A 21,437-nucleotide genomic window follows, 5' to 3' on the forward strand; every position below is an offset into this window, starting at 1 on the left:
TTGAAAATGCATTTCCGAAATTTTTTTTTCTAAATTTTTCCAGACATCGGAAGTGCATTTCCGAAAAAATCTCAAAAATTGGGATTTTGATTTATTCGGAGATGCATCTCCGAAAAAACAAAAAAAAAATCTAAAAATCCCAAAAATTAATTTTAAGATATTAATTAATTCATATATCATAAATTTGATATAATTTATGAGTAATGAATAATAATAATTATATATTTTGATATAATTTATGAGTTATGAATAATAATTATTATATATTTCTATTCTGATACATATTTTAAAATTTAAAATAATTTTAATTAAAAAAATTAAAATAATTTCACTTACAAAATGAGTTATAATTTTTTATTTATATATTTATATATTTATAATAATTATTATATATTTATAATAATTATTATATATTTACAAAAAAATTAAAAAAATGAGTGTTTTAATTTATATATTTATATAATAATTATTATATATTTATAAAAATTATTATATATTTATATAATAATTATTATATATTAATTATAAATATATTTATATATTTATATAATAATAATAAAAATTAAAAAAATGAGTGTTTTAATTTATAATTATTCTATATTTATATAATAATTGTTATATATTTATATATTATATATTTATATATTTCACTTACAAAATTAATAATTATTATATATTTTTATATTTCTATTCTGATTCATAATTAAAAATGAGTTATAATATTTTATTTAGTTTAAAAAAATTAAAAAAAGATTTTGTATTAATTTTATTTAATGAATAAATTTTATATTTAATTCTATATAATTCAAATTTACTTATGAAATTAAAATGTTTTTGATTTATATAAGTTAGTAAAATAATTTTTAAGTTTAAAATTGTTTAGGAAATTTTGATTCACCTTGATTTTATTGATTCACCTTCATTTTATTGATTCACCTTGATTCTATACCTATTAATTGTATTGATTCAACTTAATTTTAATTTTTTAATAATTATTGAATTCTTTCGGAAGTGTATATCTGAAGCATTCCAAGACCAATTTGGTCTTGGAATATTTCGGATATGCATCTCCGAAGACATCCCTCTCCCAAAAAGGGGTGTTTTCGGAAATGCATATCCGAAAACCAAAAAAAAGGGTGTTTTCGGAAATGCATCTCCGAAAACACATTTTTTTCGTGTTTTCAGAAGTGCATTTCCAAAATAAGACAAATTTTGAAAAAAAAGACATTTCGGAGATGCATTTCCGAAGTAAGGATATTTTGGGTTTTTCACCAGAGTTGACCAAGAAAATAGGGAGGTGGATAAAGAAATTCTGTTTTTCTATAGTTATGAAAGAATGACAATGTGTCCATGCTGCTGTTTGTTCAAGTTTTTGTTGATAGTGACATGCATTTAATGTTATAGGGAGTGTTGCAAGTCAAGTAAGCTAAAGCAGCTTTTGCGCAGTTGATCACTTGAGTGCATCAGCTTCAAGCCAAATATCATTGTGCTTTTCTTTCGTGTTAGTTTTAAATCATATATAAACGTTCTAGGATTAAGTATCGTTAGTCACTATAAACTTGGAATAAAATATGAAGCTGTTACAATATATAATTAAGCTTCATGTTTTAATAAAGTTAATATTTTAAACTAATTGCATTTAGCATTTATAATCTATAGTTAAACCAACTGCATCTTTAATCAAGTTAATAGTTTAAACCAAATAAAGTTATCTTGGTTAAAACGACTTCAGCTTAAAGGCATTCATTTAGTAAAGAAAATTAAAAAGGGATATTCAATTTATAAAGGGATTTCATTTGCTGAAAAACATCTATAAGTATTCTGCAATATGCTATTGAAATGGTATATATTGGATACATTAGATAGATTAAATTGGCATTCAAGTGATATTCAATAAGCATTCTGCAATTCAAACATCAAATTTAATTTAATTGGATAGATTGTATCATTACTTCAAACAACACTACTCAAAGTAATAATCTCATCATCCATAGCAAATGAAGATCAAAAGAAAATTAAAAAGGATAAGACACATGTCTGGACAACAACTTAAATAAATAACAAAAGTGATGTAAATCTCAAAAGATAAGGTGAGACAAAAAGTCTGATAAGCTCTATATAGTAGACACATGTGATGAACAACTTCACTCCTTCTTCATATGTTTGACTTTGGTGGCAGATTTCTTGGGTGTTAGATATTTGATCGGAGAAGATTCCTCGCTTCCTATGGCATCAGCGTCCCTCTTCGATGGCGTGTTAGTAGAGCTAGTTTCAGACATTGTAAATTTAGTAGCAAGTATCTAATAATACAAAACACAATTATAAGTATACTACAAAATTGAAAAAGCCAACCATTGTAATTGTAAAAACATAGAATTTGGACAGAAGAATAAAAAATGGTGCACCGGCCTTATTCAGGTTAATTGGAGATATCGATAGTGGAGGATTGGTTTGGGCAGCCACAAAACTTTGAGAGGGCATTTCAGGAACCTTAGCTATTTCCACAGTGGCAACCGTCAGAGTTAGAATGGGAGCCAAATTTGTATTTTGTGTTCCTTGGACATTTGAAGTATGCTGCAAGTATATAGGTAAGCATGTTAAAAATACTTGTATGCTAATATTTTAAGGTACTACTTATATAATGTTTACCTCGTTTGGGTTAAAGATTTCGTCAATTCGTTTGTAAACTTGTTCATCAGAATTAATCATGACAATGGAGCACTGTCCAAAGTTTGAGGTGTACTTCACACGAAAAGCCGGCTTTTTCTTCAGAATAACATCAAGGTAAGTAGGATATATTTGTGGGTGATCTTTACCAGCCTAAATAACAAAAAAAGAACATTATAGTTTTGCACTTAACATGAAAAAATGAGGAATCAAATTATAAGACAAACCTCTTTCATTATAGCCCTCAACCTGGCAGCAATCATCCCAACAATTGGAACACAATCTTTGTCCCAAAACATGAAGGTACAAACATGGCCGTTGTGCTCAACATCAATCTCAAGTTTGTATCTACAAAAAGAATAGAGACAAAATGACTCCCAAGTAATGACCTGCATCTATATTATTGAGTAAGCAATCACAAAGTGAAGTTGATATGATTACTTTGTGACTTCAATATTATTGGGTCCACCACAGTTGCAGTGAAATGGTAGTTCTGGATCTTTTACTGCCCTGCTGCATCCTGAGCAACAATTATAGTACTGTAGATCCTTTTAAATTGGCTGCATTTTGTGGTAAAACATTCCTGTGTGTGTGTGTGTGTGATGTCTTGACTAATGTCATGACACATTGTGTTTGGAATTGTGCAGGATTGCATGGTTGAGCAGATACAGGTTTTCGTTGGATGTCATGCTCGATGTCATGACATCAGTATCTGACACCAGTAGCTGTTACATTTTAGTTGTTATGTTTCCATATTTATCTTAGGCTACAATTTAGGAAATTTTATATTTTATGTTGTATGATTTGTGCTAAAATATCTCATACTACAGCATATGTGAACACCCTGATGATGTGGAAATTAGGTTAACTTGGTTAACCCTAATTTATGTTTGGAAGGCCCAAGGCCCAAGTGCTACTGCCTATAAGAAGATTGCAAATCCTACTTTCAGAGGCAGAGGTTTTAACGTGAAGAATTATGTGTTTCCATTGTTTTTGTGTTCACGTGTTTTGTGTTAGTGTTAATTGTACTCCAAACAATTGTCTATTTGATGATTGTATTGGAATAGGGTGTTTTTGAGCTGTAATGGTTTTTGTCACTCTAAGCTTTTAAGCATGAGTGTTGTGTCTCTTGATTGAAGCTTGTAAGCAAAATCAAGATTAGTTTGAAGTGTGTCTTCATCCTTTTTATTTGTCATTGTTGTTATCACTGCTGTGATTGAGGGGGGGGGGGGTGAGTGGGAACTCAGGTCTAGCACTAGATTGAAATTGCATTGGGTAGGTCTTAAGTGAAGAGTTGTAAACGGGGGAGTTTAGCTCTGAATTAATACTGCTTATAGTGGATTTCCTCCCTGGCTTGGTAGCCCCTAGAGTAGGTGTTGTTGCACACCGAACTGGGTAAACAATCATCTGTGTTCTTTACTGTTTTTGTTTACTTTCAGCGTAAATTTTATAATTTGTTCTAAAGTGGATGTTATAACATCCGATACGACATCCATCGTGTGTTACTAGAATTTTCAAGTACCATCCAATTTGTGCAGTCTTGAACCTCACAGTAGTGCCAATGGTCGTGCAGAAACAGTCCTTGTCATGAACAAAGGAAGACGTTAACAATATATAGAAGTATATAACATGAATAGTGTTCAATTAATTATATGCAAGGAATCAATAAAGAAACCTGATGTTGTCCCTTAATCTTAGCAATGGTCTTGAATTCCCTAGAGTTAGTCTAAAACTTATCGTATTCAGATGTTTGCGACACACTTTGAGAAATCAGCGGGCATGGTTTATAATCGCCTAACCTGAAAGGTTGTAACTTTTATGATCTTAATTAATTAATAGAAAACTGTATGATATGATATTAACAGTAAAAGGATGTTACTTAGTTTTGTAATTGTTAACTTGTGGACGATCATAGTTGATGAGTAGTTTACTTCCATTCCATGCATTTGAAAAAAGTTGGTTTGCTTGTAATTGTAAGACGGTACAAAAGATTAAATAAAAATGTATGCACGATCAGAGGTAGAAAAAAAATCATTACCAATTTATGAACGTGAAGGACGAACAACACAACGGCTTACCTGCACTCGGTTTGCACCAAGTATGGGTTAGCACAATAATGGCAGGGGTGCCATTTGAATTTGAGTTGAGGAAGTTAAATAGTTTTGAATCAAAAGAATCCCAGAGAGCTGCTTCGATGATGTTACCGTGAAAGTCACTGAGTGCAATGTTAGCACAAGCCTTTTTGTTGTTGCTAGCGGTTTGCTTTCGAATGACTTCATGTAATATTCCTATGACATCTAGTAAAACAGCAAAGAAACAAACATATGAGGTGGCCTCCCATGAATTAACACATTGATAGAATGTGAAAAAGAGTAGCTTAACTTACCATACAACATATCATGCTTGAAACTTCCACAAAGAAAATCAGGTATAGGCTTGAAAGCAAATTTATGAGGAGGTATGTTTTGTTGCGGATTCTTATAAAGTGTGGTTGCATTGTTGAACAGAAGTTTTAGAGCGTTGTTGCATGCCTTTAATTGGATATCATTTTTCAAAGGCTCACCATTATACAATGTATATGTATCATGTTTGATCAACACCTGCATCCAATGGTTGAATTTTCTCGAACGTGTAACAACTTGAATTTGTTGACCCTAACAAGGTATATTGAACAATCGCATGATGAATAATGAAAAGTGTAAAAATAAAGTAATCAACAAATATGATAATCAATTGGAGATGGATATCTCTTTACCACCTTAGCATCTTGAATGATTACCTCCACGTGTAACTGGACATTTCTCTCTTTGACAGTCCACAAATCAGTGACCCGGACTCCCATTTTCCAAACATGGCTTCCTATTTCCAAGTCATTCACAAAAATGGGAGGCCTCGACATCCTGCATAAATGACCCATGAAAAAAGCACCCTTTAATAATGTAATGTTTGCAAAGCAGTGGCAACATGCATGTAATAGATGTGCGATGGCACTTAAAGTTGGAACCTTTGGACTATAAGCTAAAGCAAAGTAACTAACAAAAAATCTTTAACATGGAAAGAATATAACAGAATGATGTTCATAAAAACGATGCTTCATGTAATGTAACAAAACGGTTAAACCTCACAAAATGATGTTCATAACAAAGGCTAAAAGAAAAGGTTCAAAATAATGTTCATAAAAAACGATGTCCATTAAACAGAACGGTTAAACCAAACAAAGTGAAGTTCATTGAAAACTCAAGAAAATGAAGTTGAAAATGAAACCTTTGAAAAAGAAGTTGAAGCAAAGCCAGTAAGAGAAACGTGAAACCAAATAAAACAATGTTCAACGAAAACTCAAGAAAACTCAATATGTAGCAAAAACGAAAAACAATATGAAAGCTTCAACCTGAAACCAAACAAAACAATGTTCAACGAAAAGTCATGAAAAATCAATGTGTAACAAAAACGGTAACAATGCAAAAGCTTCAACTGATTCCTAAAGAAAATGACCAGATAGCTTAAAGAGGGCTTCAACATGCAAGCAAAGGATGACAATAATGACAAAACACTTGAGAAAAACGAAGGAACTTAGAGAGACATACCTGGGTTTTTCACAGAGAGAGAGAGTGAGCTTTGTGAGAGAGAGAGAGAGAGAGAGAGAGAGAGCAAAAGCAAGTTCTTAGAAGTGTGTGAAAGTACCCAAACTTTGGTTTCCTGACAAAACAAAAGATATGTTGTAATTGTTCTAATGTCCATTGGGTAATACATGTGGCAAGATGAGAAATGGTGCGGTGGTTGGAATAAATCAAAGTTTATGATAAGACAAAAATATCCTTTTTGTAGTGTAATTTTTAAAGTGTGAAAGGGTAATTTTGTAAGTATGGTGGCATTTTCTAATAGTGGCTAGATAGTTGAATTGTTAAAAAAAATAATTATTAAAGGTTAATAGAAATTAGTACTCCCTCCGTTCCTTTTTAAGTGTCGTTTTAGAAGAATTTTTTTGTTCCTATTTAAGTGTCGTTTTATAATTTAATGTTATAATTTGTCATTTATACCCTTGTTTAATCAATAACTCCACCATAAATTTTTCAATTAGTTATTGGAAAAAGAGAATGTATGATTGAATTTATTTGGAAAGAGAAAAATAAATAAGGGTATAATAGAAAAAGTAACTCTAATAATCCACTATCTTGGTTGAAGAGCTTTTTGCTAAAACGACACTTAAAAAGGAACGGAGGGAGTAACTATTAGTAATCTAAATTATAACGGTTAGAAAGTGTGAAAGTGCCTACATATTTTATTAATTTTTGAACTTATCAACTCTCTCCAACTTATCTTTTTGTTTGTTCTCAAACAAAATCCATCAAGCAATTCAAATATTTTGAAATTCATGTTTCATGATAGGTTTAATGACTACATCAAGAACATTTATGAAACATATTTGCTTTATGACATGTTATTCTTTCTAATGCAAGTTTATGATCAACATCATAAATATTCACAAATCTTAGCCTGAAGATAAACTACTTTCTTGACTAAAGTAAGATTTTAAAAGATGTGTAAATCAACAGTCAATTAATCATTAAAATCATGGTCTCACCGAGTAAGCTTCAATGATTAGTTTTTCTATCATAATAGGACAATTCACAAATCATAGAAACATTTTTCATTTTATCTAAGCAATATCAAAAGATAGATTAGTAGTTATGAATCACTAAGGTATTTTTTTGGGTAACATGCTTGGGCTTACAAAAAATATTTATTTTTCTTTGGATTCGAAAATCCTAAAGATATGAGAACAACATCTTATTGCTAAATATTTTATTTTTCAAAAGGTCTCTTTCTTTAATTCCGTTCTTTATAATAATTTATTTTGGTGATTTTTTAGTTTGTATGTTTTGACATTTGATTTCTTTTTCTTTTTTTTTGTCAAAACATATTCTTTTCTTATCTTTTTACCATTACTGCTTGAAGTTAATTTTTCCAACATTTTCTTTTCTCCCTACCTTTGTTTTTGAAATACCTTAGTATTTTTATGCCCTCTTCTATTCTTAAGACAAAGTGGTGAACATTGTTTTCTTATAAATTGGTGAAAGGTGGTAACATTTGAAATTTTTTAAATTTAGGCTTAAAGGATCACACCCTAATAAGGTATGGTTTTTGGTCAAGTAGTTTTTCACTAAATCAAACAATGCATTGATCATATCAATGACTTCAAATATATAAAGTAATAGCAAGAATTATGCAAAATTTTCATAGTTAACATGCATGTCCACTCTCATTATTTATGTAAAACAAGAGGTTGAACAAACTTCACTTTGTTAGACTTGTGATTCTTGACTTACATTAACATGTTTTCACTAGAATGTAGTAAACCTTAACATTTTTGTAAGCAACTAGTTAACAGTCATGATATATTCCACAAATAATCAAAACATTAATCATGAATAAAGCATTTAAAAGAGTAAAACATTTTTTTATTTAATTTGTTCTTGACCTTTGTCATTAACCTAATTTTTTAAATTCTCATGCATTTAGCTTCACAGACCATTAACTGATCAACCATCTGTAGACAAATATCTTTAGAGCAATTTGTAGGCCTACTACCGCTAGCATCACCACTTCTAAACTAAAAATAAAATGGCCAATTTTTAGGCCATTGAAGGTAGATGATGAAGTCCTCATGAGTAGGTATTGGCTCGTGTGGAGTTTGTGGTTCCTGCATTCTCAACTACAACATGTTCATTGATTAATGGGTTAATAGTAGTTCACCCCCTGTAATGTTAGCGAATTTTGCTTTTCCCCCCTCCCTACCTTTTGGCAACGGTTTTTTCAAAAAAACCGTTGCCAAAACCTACCTTTGGCAACGGTGGGGGGGGGGGGGGGGGGAGGGGGTAAACCGAAACACGCTCATATTACAGAGGGTAAACTACTATTAACCCTTGATTAATTAATAAAAAGCATACCTTTGTGGTATGCATCATTAACATCCCAAATATATGGAAAAAATAATTTCAATTTTAGATCCATTCTATCAAAGAATGTTGATCCATATTGTTTCTCAATTGGTACGACATGAGGTTGTTGTGGTGGTTGTGACATTCTTTCTCCATGACCAATACAGTAATGAAAGACAAAAGACTTATACAACTTTGATATTTGATGGATATGATGCTTGTCATGAGGCATTTTTATACACATTTATGACTTCTTGAAGGCAACCAAAATCTATGGAAAACCTAGGGCCTATTATATTAGAGGAGGATGAGACGTTGAGATTGTACATGAAAGATTCAATAAAGAAGTTGTATGGGTGAAAATTGATGATGTCAAAATAAAAAGGTATTTTCTCACTCTTAGACTCCAGCTGAGAACCAAAATCGTAGAAACATCGGCATTAGAGCACCAAAAACCTTCAACAGGCTATTATCTTGGGTTGAAAAAACATATAGTATAAAGAGAAACTAACAGCAAACAGAGCAATCTAAAAATAGGATCTGTGAAGGGAGAATCTAGTAAAAGAGTAAGTGAGCAGACTCGACAAAGGACCAAGAAAAAAAGGAGAATTCAGAAAAGAAACACGCGTTAACCTAGAAGTGAAAAAGGTACCACCCTCAAAGTACAGAGACTCCACCCATCAAAACACCTTGAACTAACACATTAATATTTACACAAGTGCATCAAGGAAGAGTTTAAAGAAGAGCATGTCGAAGCACGATAACCTATTCAGAAATGATGTAAATGACCAAATAAACCAACTCATTTCAGATTTAGAAGTGCTAAACACATCGGAATTTGTTTCTGGTGAGTTTAAAATTGTGACATTTAGAAATTTAAAACTACAAGACATTAAATATTTTTAACTAATCTCTATTATTCGGATCCAAGTTGGACATGGAATAAAAAATAATACCAATAAAAAAATAGTACTAATAGGATAAAGGTTTAATGCTCTAAGATATTATTTTATTGATACATATTTGAAGCTTGTATCATCATACACTCATATGATATAATGTTCAATTTTAACAAGCATTAACCATGTAATAATACATATATTTTCAAGGTATTGCTAAGGTTACAGTCAACCTAATAACAGATTGACTATAGATAGGATCATAAGATATAGTTTCAAACACAGCAAATCCCCTTGCGAATCGAAACCTTCCTGTTCCAGAAACAACACCGAGCTCTCGTAAATTATCACGCTGACGACTTGTACCTTGAATTTCCAAAGTGCTACCAGCGTACTGCGCATTGTTGAACACAAGTGACAAAACTATGTTCACATTTGCACCATCTTGAGCAGTTACCGTAATTATACCTTGAGCCCGTCCAATTTGAGTTGAATATGAGTTAGGACTTATTGTAACAGGATCATCAACAACAAATATTGTTCCAAATGTGTTATATGACCAAACCTTGCCATTGATGCCTATAACCGGTGAAACGGTTGCCTTAGGTCCTTTTCCAACATCTTGTAGGTAGAACACCAAGCTTGATTGGTTTGGTTGAGCTTGACCATTAACTATATTGATGGTTATGAAAAGTAGTATTGTGAACGAGATGATTTTGTTTGGTGTTGTTGCCATTTTTTTAATTATTTCAAAAGGCTATTGAAGAGGAATGTTGATGAATTTAGTTTTCAAAATACATGAAATTTATAAGAGGATTCGAGGTAGAACTTGTGCTTGAAGCAAACTAAATTATTATTTTAATGTTAAAGATTTTTTTTTACAAAATGTTAAGCAAATTCCATTTTTGAATTAATTAATATGTGAGTCAATTAAACGTGAATATATGAATAAAATCGTGAATAAATCAGTTACATAAATATTTTACACACAAAAAATGAGTTTCATAAATAAAATAACGTGATCCTCTTTATTTTTTTATTGTTATTCAAATGTAAAAGGGAAAAAGAGCATGAAAAATGGGCTTCTATAGCATGCATATCATGCCAGCCTCATGATAATTTATTGACCGACCTGATGCAAGTGTTTGATTAATGATCAAAGGCTTCCATTAATGCATGACATATCCACATGAAATGTGTTTCATTTAACTTTAAAACAAAATTCTAGATACAATTTCCAAAAATATATATATATCATATAGTCTTTTATCTTCCCGTGAATAAATTTTATTAAATTATTAATAGTATTTTTTTTTTGTAATTTAAGAAAAATAATTTAACATTTAAATATTTATTATGAAAATTTCTTTATCCACCTTCCTATGGGGTCACCCCCAGCGAAATCCCAAAATTACCCCTGCTTCGGAGATGCATCTCCGAAGTTATTATTTTTTTTGAATTTTCATACATTTCGGAAATGCATCTCCGAAAACACTAAAAAAGTGGTGTTTTCGGAGATGCATTTCCAAAGTCAAAAAAAATTCAAAACCGTGAATATTTCGGAAGTTCATTTCCGAAAACATTTCTGCATATACAATTTTCCCTCCTTTACTATTTCATCAATTTTTCTCCAAAACTTCTCCAAACCCTCTCCAAAACTCAATCAATCTCCATCCATTTTTCGTCTCAAAATCAAGTTTAAAACCGTTGATCACGTTAAAGGGAGCATAGAAAGCTACAATTTGAGGTAAATATCTCTCATTTCATCCCCTATTTCGCTACATTGATTCAACAAATTTATGCTCAAACCTGCAATGGTTCGGAAGTTCATTTCCGAAATATATTACCTAACAAATTTCGGAAATGAACTTCTGAAATATGCCCTGGCAGTTATAAAAAAAAACAGTTTTGGCCAATTTTGCTAATTTTTGCATATGTTAGGTATGGTGCACCCGGACAACATTGTGCAAGACGATGACGCAGTAGTTCCGGAAGTTTTCAACGTTAATAACGATCCGGTTATCGACGTTAAATCTATGATCAATGCGGTTGATGTTCGGCAACAATTTACAAATGATCGGAGCTTCGGTAGTCGCGAACATTTGATTGATTGGGTTCGGAACGAAGCTAGTAAACTTGAATTTGGAATTGTTATTTTAAGGTCCGACAATGGAAATAGTAGGCGGAAAGCTTTCGTTGATTTGAATTGCGAACGGGGTGAGAGTTATGCAAAATCAAACCGGGTGCTAAAACACGAAGACACGGGATCGAGAAAGTGCGGGTGTCCGTTTAAGTTGCGCGCGACTCGGAGGGTTGATGATTTGTGGCGTTTAACCGTAATTTGTGGAATTCATAATCATGGCTTGGATGCCAAGTTACACGGACATCCAATGGCGTGTCGTTTGTCCCGCGAAGAGAAGAATGTGGTTTCAGATTTAACGATAGTCAAAGTGGCGCCTCGCAACATACTTGCCGATTTGAAGCGTAAAAAACCGGATAGCGTTTCAAATATCAAGCAAGTTTACAATGAACGACACAATCTCACAGTTTTGAAAATGGGCCCTCGGTCGGAAATGCAACAACTTTTGAAACTATTAGGCGATAACAAATATGTGTCAAGCTTCCGAATGTCCGAGGACAAAGTTACGGTGCGTGATATTTTTTGGACTCATCCCGAAAGTATCAAATTATTCAATACATTTCCAACCGTTCTTGTCATGGATTCGACATACAAGACAAACAAGTATAGGCTTCCTCTTCTAGAGATTGTCGGTGTGACCTCGACGGACAAGACTTATTCGGTCGGGTTTGCTTTTTTGGAGTGTGAAAAAGAAGAAAACTTTACATGGGCTTTGGGAATATGCAAGTCTTTGTTAGTTGATCAAAAGGTTATGCCAGACGTCATTGTCACCGACCGGGACAATGCTTTGATGAATGCGGTTGATACCGTCTTCCCGACATCGACCGCGTTACTTTGTCGGTATCACATAACTTGCAACGTGAGAAGTAAGTTGAAACCCACGGTTGGGACAAAAGATAGGCCGGGTGAAAACGCTAAAGTTATCAAAGTCGGTGTTGTGGTTGATAGGATAATGGCGGCATGGAGGGAAATTTTAGATGCATACTCCGAAGAGGTGTATACCGAGAAATTGGTACACTTTAGGTCTTTGTGTGGTTCCATTAAGACTTTTTGTCATTATGTCGAATCCACCATTCTTGACAAAGTCAGAGAAAAAGTCGTGTGCGCTTGGACAAATCGAGTTAGACATCTTGGTTGCACCACCACTAACCGAGTTGAATCCGCACATGCGGTCTTCAAGAGGTGGTTGGGTGATAGCAAGGGAGATTTGTGTCGGGGATGGGACACCGTGAACCAAATGCTTGAAAATCAACACAATGAAATTCAAACATCGTTCGGTCGGAGCAAGACGGTTATGGAACACCGGTATAAGGGCCAAATTTTATTCTCCCAATTGATTTACAACATATCCCAATCGGGTTTGAATTTTTTGTTTCATGAAGCGAAGCGGTCGGAGACCACGAGGCTGGATAGTTCTTTATGTGGGTGTACCATTAGAAAGACATACGGCCTTCCATGTGCTTGTATACTTTCAAAAAAGAAGAAGTTGAATTCACCAATACGCATGGATGAGGTAGCCGACCATTGGAAGAAGCTTCGTTTTGATGATTTTGACCCGCCGAAAGAAAATGACTCCAAAATCACCATCTCCAACGAGTTGGAAGTGATAATGGAGAAGTTTGCTAAAGCGGATGACACAATGAAAATGCACATAAAAGAACAATTGCAAAAAATTGCATTTCCGGAGACCACCGATTTGAAACCGCCATCTCAACCGGTTAAAATGAAAGGTGCACCGAAAAAGTCCAAAGTTACACAAGAAGACACATCAACAAAACGATCTCCTTCCTACTTTGAACATGTTGATGCATTATTCCCGGATTCACCGACACCGAAGTCCAAGTGTAGTGGTAACAAGGGAGCCCGTATTTCGAAGCCACCTCGCACACCGCCGATCAAAAAATCACCGATTGTCTACATTGATGAGATGCCACTTTTTATGCACAAATATATCGATAACATCGTTGATGTTGGAGGCGACGGCAATTGTGGATATCGGGCCGTTGCGGGTTTGCTCGGTAAAGGGGAAAATAATCACACTTTAGTCCGACGGGAACTTATTGCGGAGTTGACTTCGTATCGGGACATCTACGGCCGACTATATGAAAATCAAGAAAAGTTTGCGAAAATTCATGATTCACTTGTTCCATCACTTACCGATATCGCTCCGGTTTCGAAGTGGATGTCATTCCCTGATATGGGTCATCTAATAGCAAGTGCATATGATATGGTGTGTGTCGATTTGATGAGGTTTGGACTAAGTGAGACTTTCTTTCCACTTCATAGTCGACCGCCAATGGACGTGTCGAGCCGCATCATATGCATCGGGTATCTACGATCGTGGAACTTCGTCCAAGTGTTTTTGAAACCGGGGTGTCCTATACCGGCTACTTCTTGTCAATGGACGGCACATTGTTCAAATGAGGCGGAGACTTGGCCGGATCCTTTTGTTTCAAGAATGGCGGAGTTTGAAGAAATGACGAGCCAAGAGCGCGAGCAAAATAGAGAGCGGTCGAAGAACGTACCTATTTTGGACTTAGGATCCACCGATTGATTCAGTGAATTTTAGTTTGTTCTGGATCGTTTTTTGTTTGTAATGACCATTTTTGTATGTATTGTTGTTTATCATGTAAAATCGGACCGATTCAATACATATATAATATAAGTATGTTTTATGTCATCATTGTCTAATTTATGTCTATTTTGAATTCCTTTTGTATTTTTTACACAAAACATCAAGCAATCAACAAAATGCAAAATTTACATCTGTTTCTGCATAATTCGGAAATGAACTTCCGAAATATACTAGTCTGCCTCCAATTTTCGGAAGTTCATTTCCGAAAAGTCCACTGAGCAGGATAATGTTTGTTGGGCCATCATTGCTCCAATAAGTCTATAAATACAACACACTCTTATTCATCCTCTTCACACCAGAAAACACAAATGACAGAGACCTACCCCCACCTAGCATTCGTCTACTTCACCACCGGCTACCCGATGCCGTTCCAATTTCGCTTCTTGCGCGACACGCCGTTTGCGGAGTTGATAACGTCTCTCAACACGCTATTGCAGTATCCCAAAAATCGAAAGGTTGTCAAGCTCGAGTACCGCTCGCCATCGCTTAACGACGAGGGAAACATTGAGTTCACACCTTTTGAGATCAAGAACGACGAAGATTTAGCGGTTTTGTGGACAACGTTCGACCGATTTTCTTCGAAGGGTCCGACCGAGTTGGACGCGAAACTTCAAAGATCGGGGGCCGACGTTATCAAAATGTTGACTCATCCTCACCTACCCGTGTTTAACAATATGTAACTTTAATCTTATGTAATGTGATCTATGTAATCTTCATCCGATTAAATAAAGCGAATCGTTCTTGCTTGTTATTTTTCTTCTGTCCAGACCTTATTTCGGAAATGCATTTCCGAATTCCTCCAAGGGGGGTGAATTCGGAGATGCACTTCCGAATACACCAATTTTATGAAAAACAACTTTATTTCGGAGATGCATCTCCGAAATCAATATTTTTCATTAAAATATTCACCTTTTCGGAGATGCATTTCCGAAAACACCTTTTTTTTTTAATAAAAGTACGTTTTCGGAAATGAACTTCCGAAACAGGGGATATTTTTGTAAATTCATCAGAGGTGACCAAGAAGGTTAGGAGGTGGGTAAAGAAATTTCCTTTATTATATTGATTGATTTTATTTCAGAATTAATCATAATGAATATTTACTATTTTAAAACAAATAATCATATTTATTTTCAACGGAATTAAAAAAATGAGAGAAAAACTAGATTGTAAAATTTACATAGAGTATATAATATAGTAAAAATAATGTATCTTTGTGTATTAGTGTAGACAAAATAATTATATTAACTACTTCAACTTTTATAAATAAGTTGATCTTACTGATCATATAGTATAAAATTTAAAATAAAATTTAAATAATAATAATGCTAACTTGTGTTCTAGGAGTATAAATTAAAAGATCTATTTATAATCTATAATGGAACTTTGTGTGTTATTTTTAATTAAGAAATATATAATAAATTTATTTTTTTTAAATTAGAACAGGATCTCCCTCTTTAATGGGCCAGCTCTCCATGTATCAAATTGAAATCAACTTTTATATATATATATATATATATATATATATATATATATATATATATATATATATATATATATATATATATATATATATATATATATATATATATATATATATATATATATATATATATAGGGGACGACTCAAGTGAGAACACTTGGTTATTATGAGAAATGAGAACAATGAATCATGACCATTAGATTTGATTTTAATGGACTGGATTGGTTTCTCTTTCCATGATCCTTAATATTTATTTTAAATCAACACACAAAGAGAAACTAATCCAGTCCATTAAAATCAAATCTAATGGTCATGATTCATTGTTCTCATTTCTCATAATAACCAAGTGTTCTCACTTGAGTCGTCCCCTATATATATATATATATATATATATATATATATATATATATATATATATATATATATATATATATATATATATATATATATATATATATATATATATATATATATATATATATATATATATATATATATATATATATATATATATATATATATTCAGATTTTGAAAAAAATCCAAATCAATTTAAGAATATGAAAATTATACTTCATACCCCTACTATTATCCCTCTACCCCTACATCTTTTAAAATATTCTAATTATATCCTTTTAATTTGTAAAATAATTTTATTATTTAATACTTACCATTTCACACCCCTACCAAAGTGCATCAGATAACTTGCTATCAAGTTTTCTGGTTTGTAATTTTTCTTCACCGGATAACTTGCAGTCAAGTTATCCGTTTTGCAATTTTTCCTCACCGGATAACTTGCAGTCAAGTTATCCGGTTTGTAACTTTTCTTCACCGGATAACTTGCAGTCAAGTTATCCGGTTTGTAATATTATAGATAACGATTTTATTTACTTTTGGCCACGGTTTTTCTGCCTAAACTTTTAATTTTTTATTTTATTTACTTTTGGCCACGGTTGTTCCTTGTTGCCTAAACTTTTTTTTTTCCGGGTTAGTTAAAAACTATGCATCATCATCGTTTTTAAATTGTTTTAGATTTTTTTTTCCTAACAACTCTTTCATGTTTCCATCATATTTTGACTTCATCAAGATTAAATATAGTATCTGCAACGCTCCAAACTACTTTCAGGATTACCAACTAACCCCACAAACCAACACGAGTCTTTTCATCATACGTTTTCCTCACTCACACGTTGTGGGGTCAGTCAGTAATCTTGAAAGTAGTTTGGGACGTTACAGACACTACAATTAATCTTGATGAAGTCAAAATATGATAGAAACATGAAAGGGTTGTTAGGAAAAAATCTAAAACCATTTAAAAATGATGATGGTACATAGTTTTTAACTAATTCAAAAATTAAAAAAAAATAAAAAGTTTAGCCAACAAAGAACAACCATGGCCAAAAGTAAATAAAATAAAAAATAAAAAAGTTTAGGCAACAAGGAAAAACCGTGGCCAAAAGTAAATAAATTCATTATCAAAATTACAAATCGGATAACTGTTTTTTTTATAAGCAAGGATTTGATTTAATTTAAGAGAGTACTAGGGGTACTCTAACCCGCTTACAAAAAGGAGCTGAAAAGCTGAAGCTGGAAAATTACACACCAACTGTACTCTACTTTAAGGAACCCATAGGATTCTTACAAAAATCATAGAAGTTACATTTGGAGTGGGTAATTTCTCCAATACAAGACCACCTCCATACCTTTATCTTGATATTCCACGTGATATCATTGACATTGCACGCTCCGTTATCAAAGATAATTTCGTTTCTCTTTAGCCAAAGGCCTCTGATAACAGCCGCCCACACGATACTTTCCTTCCTTCTTTTGACTTTGGATTTCCGCCCATAGTCGCTCCAGCTCAGAAAATCTTCCCAAATGTTGCCACAGTAGCTCGTGTCAAAATCAATCCAATTAGCAATGTTCCTCCATACCAAAGAAGAAACCGGGCATAAGAAAAGGACATGAGAGATAGACTCCGCCGTATCCTTACAAAGAGCACAATTCAACTCAGAAGAAGAAAAATTCATGCCTCTCCGATTTAGCTGGACTTTCGTGGGTATTCTGTCCAAAAAACATCTCCACAAGAATGCCTTAATGCTGTACGGTATTGCCGAGGACCACATAATCTTTAGCGCTTTTGAACACCTTTCGTCAACCGCGGCTTCGCCTTGTTGTTCTTGTTCAGTAACACAAAAATACCCCCCCTTTGCCGTGTATTCATCATCGCTATTGAAAGTCCAGAACACCGTATCCTCCTCGTTCTTGATCGGAGATGCTGACCCGAGAAACTCATTCAAAGTCATAACCGAATCAGCACGCAGATTGGCCGGATCCGTCTGCAATCCAAAGTCCTCCCAGCTCCACCTATCCGCCACCCAAGCTCCCATATCACTTACCTTTGCACCCTTCTTAAAGCTCACCTCGAACAGCTCTGGGAACAAGATTTTTAAAGTGAAATCACCCAGCCATTTTGATTCCCAAAACAGAGCTAAATTCCCTCTTCCAAGCTTATATCTCGTATTTCCTAACAGCACCTTATGAGAATTACTTCCCTCCAAATTCACTATGTCTTTCCACCACCTTGATTTCATCCGGCTTGCTCTCCCACCTCCCTCTTCGCTAAGCTCGCGAGTCAAGTGACCGTATCTAGCTTCCAACACTTCCAACCAAAGCGCGCTGCCTCTTTTGAGAATTCTCCACCGCCACTTCAATAATAACGCTTTGTTAAAGGCATCAATCTTTTTTATCCCCAATCCACCTTGCTCCCTTGGCCTGCAAATCGACTTTCAAGATAACCAATGAATCTTCCGCTTGAGCTCCTTTTCACCCCACAGAAAACTCGACTGGATTCTCTGAATTTCTTTGCATACCTGCACAGGAGCCTGATAAAAGGATAACTGAAAGATGGATATGCTAGAGAGAACAGATTTTAACAGGGTGATTCTGCCCCCCATGCTGAGAAATCTGTTCTTCCAATTTGAAAGCCTCGATTTCAGCTTCGTAATAAGCGGTGCCCAGGTAGAACATAAGCCAGGATTGCACCCTATCGAGATTCCTAGGAAATTGATAGGGAGATTATCAATTCTGCAAGACAGAAAGCTACCAGCCGCATCAACGAAACGATCCCCCACATTTATTCCCAAAAGCCTGCACTTATCGTAGTTAACTCTAAGACCCGAAACTGCCTCGAAGACACGAAGAATAGCCTTAATGGTCGAGACGTTCTTCCAAGAAGCAGAACCAACCAAAAGCGTATCGTCTGCAAATTGAATTAACTCTACCTCGCAGTCTCGACCAATCTTGAAACCTTCAAATTCGCCTTCACACTTAGCTTTCTTCATAATTCTAGTTAAACCCTCGGCTGCCAGAACAAACAGAAAAGGAGACATGGGATCGCCCTGCCTAAGACCACGACCCACCTTGACATCCAACTCGAAAAGATCGTAGCCTTCATCCACTTCATCCACCGATCACCAAAACCCATCCTTTTCATTACTTCAGTAAGATAATTCCAACTTACGGAGTCGTAAGCCTTCTCGAAGTCCACTTTGAAAAGAAGACAGCTCCTCTTTGATTTCTTCGCAAGATCCACAATTTCGTTGGCAATTAGAACTCCATCAAGCATCTGTCTTCCGGGAATGAAAGCGGTCTGATTCTCCGAAACAAGGGAACCAATAACCTTTTTCAATCTAGAGGCCAAAAGTTTTGCCACCACCTTGTAAATGCATCCTACAAGGCAAATAGGCCTGTAATCCCCCAGACCCATAGGACTCTCTCTTTTCGGAATAAGCGTAAGGAAAGATGAGGTGATGGCCTTCGAAAGAACACCATATCTGTAAAAATCCTTGAAAAGACGAATAAAATCTTCCTTCATAAAGCTCCAGCTTCTCTTGACAAAATTAAGGTTCAGCCCGTCTGGACCAGGGCTTTTTGATCCATCACACTCCCACACAGCTTCCTTAATTTCCTCTTCGTTAAACGGCAATTCGAGCGACTCAACTTCAGAAGACGATAGGGTACTAAACAGAACACCAGAGATGAAAGGACGATCTTGATCAGGTTCGTCATACAAAGATGAAAAAAACCTCCTTGTTTCCTCCTTCACTTCCCTAACCGAATCCACCATTCTGTCTTCCACCACTAAGTGATTAATATGATTCCTCAGAAATCTCTCCTTCATAAAACAATGAAAAAACTTGCTGTTCATATCACCGTAGTTGATCCAATCCGCCCTGCTTTTTTGCCTAAGCAGATTTTCTTTTAACGCCAAATTCCTCCACACGGTTCTGATCGCGACACTTCTTTCGTCCACCAGCTCCCTTGTTGCATCTTCCCCACAAACAGCTAGCAGATCATCAGCATGGTTGATCTTCTCTACACCATCTCCTATATCGAGATCTAACCTGCAAAAATGATCCTTACACCATTTCCTAATGCAAGCTTTTAAGGTTTTCAACTTCTCTTTCATCACGTAATCTCCCCTGCCCTCCATCACCATGTTTCTCCATTCCCTTTCGACAAACGGTAAAAAAGATTTATCATCCATCCAGCTATCATTGACCCTAAAAGGCTTCGGTCCCCAGTCTGCAAAACTAGATACCAACCATATGGGGCAGTGATCAGAAATGTCGCGTTTGTCGATTAGCTGGCCAACAATGCCCCATTCAGAAATTAAAGACTCAGATATTAAGAACCTGTCAATTCTGCTCGTTGATAATCCGGTGAATAAAAATTATAAACTAGAAAACTTGATTGCAAGTTATCCGATTCACTTTGGTAGGAGTGTCAAATAGTAAATATTAAATAAAAAAATTATTTTATAAATTAAAAGGATAGAATTGGAATATTTTAAAAAATGTAGAGATAGAGGGATAATGGTAGGGGTACGAGGTATAATTTTCCAACAATATATAAGTAAAAGAGAGAATTAAGACCCGACTAATTTTTTTCAATGTTATATTTTTATGAAATTTTGATCTAAAATATTCTATTTTATATATCTCAATTATATACTGTTAGGATTTTTTTTAAAGATACTGTGTTTTATATATGAAGATTGTAACAGTGCAATACTCTTTATAAATACAGTGAAATACTAGCACTACCATGGATACATATGGTTAAACTTGGTTAATCATATATACTGTTATTTATAAAATTTAATCTATGAACCATTTTCATTAATTCAATTAAACTTTTAGTGGGTTAAAATCATCCCATATAAAGATATAAATTTAACTTGACACCTTGTTATGTTTCTTAAATATAAGTATGATACCAAACTCCTAATTCCAAGTGCTACGGAATAAACTAAATTGTATCTAATAATATTGAATTGTACAATGATCTTACAAATATAACAATGACAAATCAATATATCAATAATATAGCAACATAACTTTTTAAAAAGAAAACATATAGTCTGGTATTTAAATATATTGTAAATAAAAGCATAAAAAATTAAATTAACTTAAACATTTCTGTCAATCTTATATCATTGAAATAACAGACCAAATAGAAAACAATTCAAAATGATTGATGACTGAAACCAATAGAATGATCAAGGGAGAAGTATCGATTTCCAAAGTCAGGGAAGATGAAAGTCTTTTTGGTATCGAAATAATTTATTTTATTTTAATAGATTTCATCACAGTGCATTTTGTTTATTTCTAAAAA

The 21,437-nt window shown here is 34.0% G+C and overlaps 1 protein-coding gene across 1 annotated transcript; it reads right to left on the reverse strand.

The window, feature by feature from the left end:
- Positions 1–9,573: 9,573 nt before the first annotated feature.
- On the reverse strand, positions 9,574–20,259 carry LOC131640567 (uncharacterized). The gene is made up of 4 exons (XM_058910961.1): positions 19,282–20,259; positions 18,632–19,180; positions 17,462–18,466; positions 9,574–10,262 (listed from the first exon to the last, which is right to left on the reverse strand). Exons 1-4 carry the CDS (start codon positions 20,257–20,259, stop codon positions 9,711–9,713), a joined length of 3,084 nt encoding a protein of 1,027 aa, XP_058766944.1. The 3' UTR covers positions 9,574–9,710.
- Positions 20,260–21,437: the final 1,178 nt, after the last annotated feature.

Source organism: Vicia villosa, unplaced genomic scaffold (assembly GCF_029867415.1).
Source record: "Vicia villosa cultivar HV-30 ecotype Madison, WI unplaced genomic scaffold, Vvil1.0 ctg.003197F_1_1, whole genome shotgun sequence".
NCBI classification, from domain to species: domain Eukaryota; kingdom Viridiplantae; phylum Streptophyta; class Magnoliopsida; order Fabales; family Fabaceae; genus Vicia; species Vicia villosa.

Bases quoted from the DNA above. Each gene is read 5' to 3' on its own strand.
- LOC131640567 (XM_058910961.1), bottom strand. From the start codon at position 20,259: ATGGTGATGGAGGGCAGGGGAGATTACGTGATGAAAGAGAAGTTGAAA. The intron at 19,181-19,281 runs GTAAGTTGGAAT...TTGGATGTCAAG, and splicing joins TCGAGAAGGCTTACGACTCC to GTGGGTCGTGGTCTTAGGCA. The intron at 10,263-17,461 runs GTATGGAGGTGG...CCTCTTCAATAG, and splicing joins CGTGGAATATCAAGATAAAG to CCTTTTGAAATAATTAAAAA.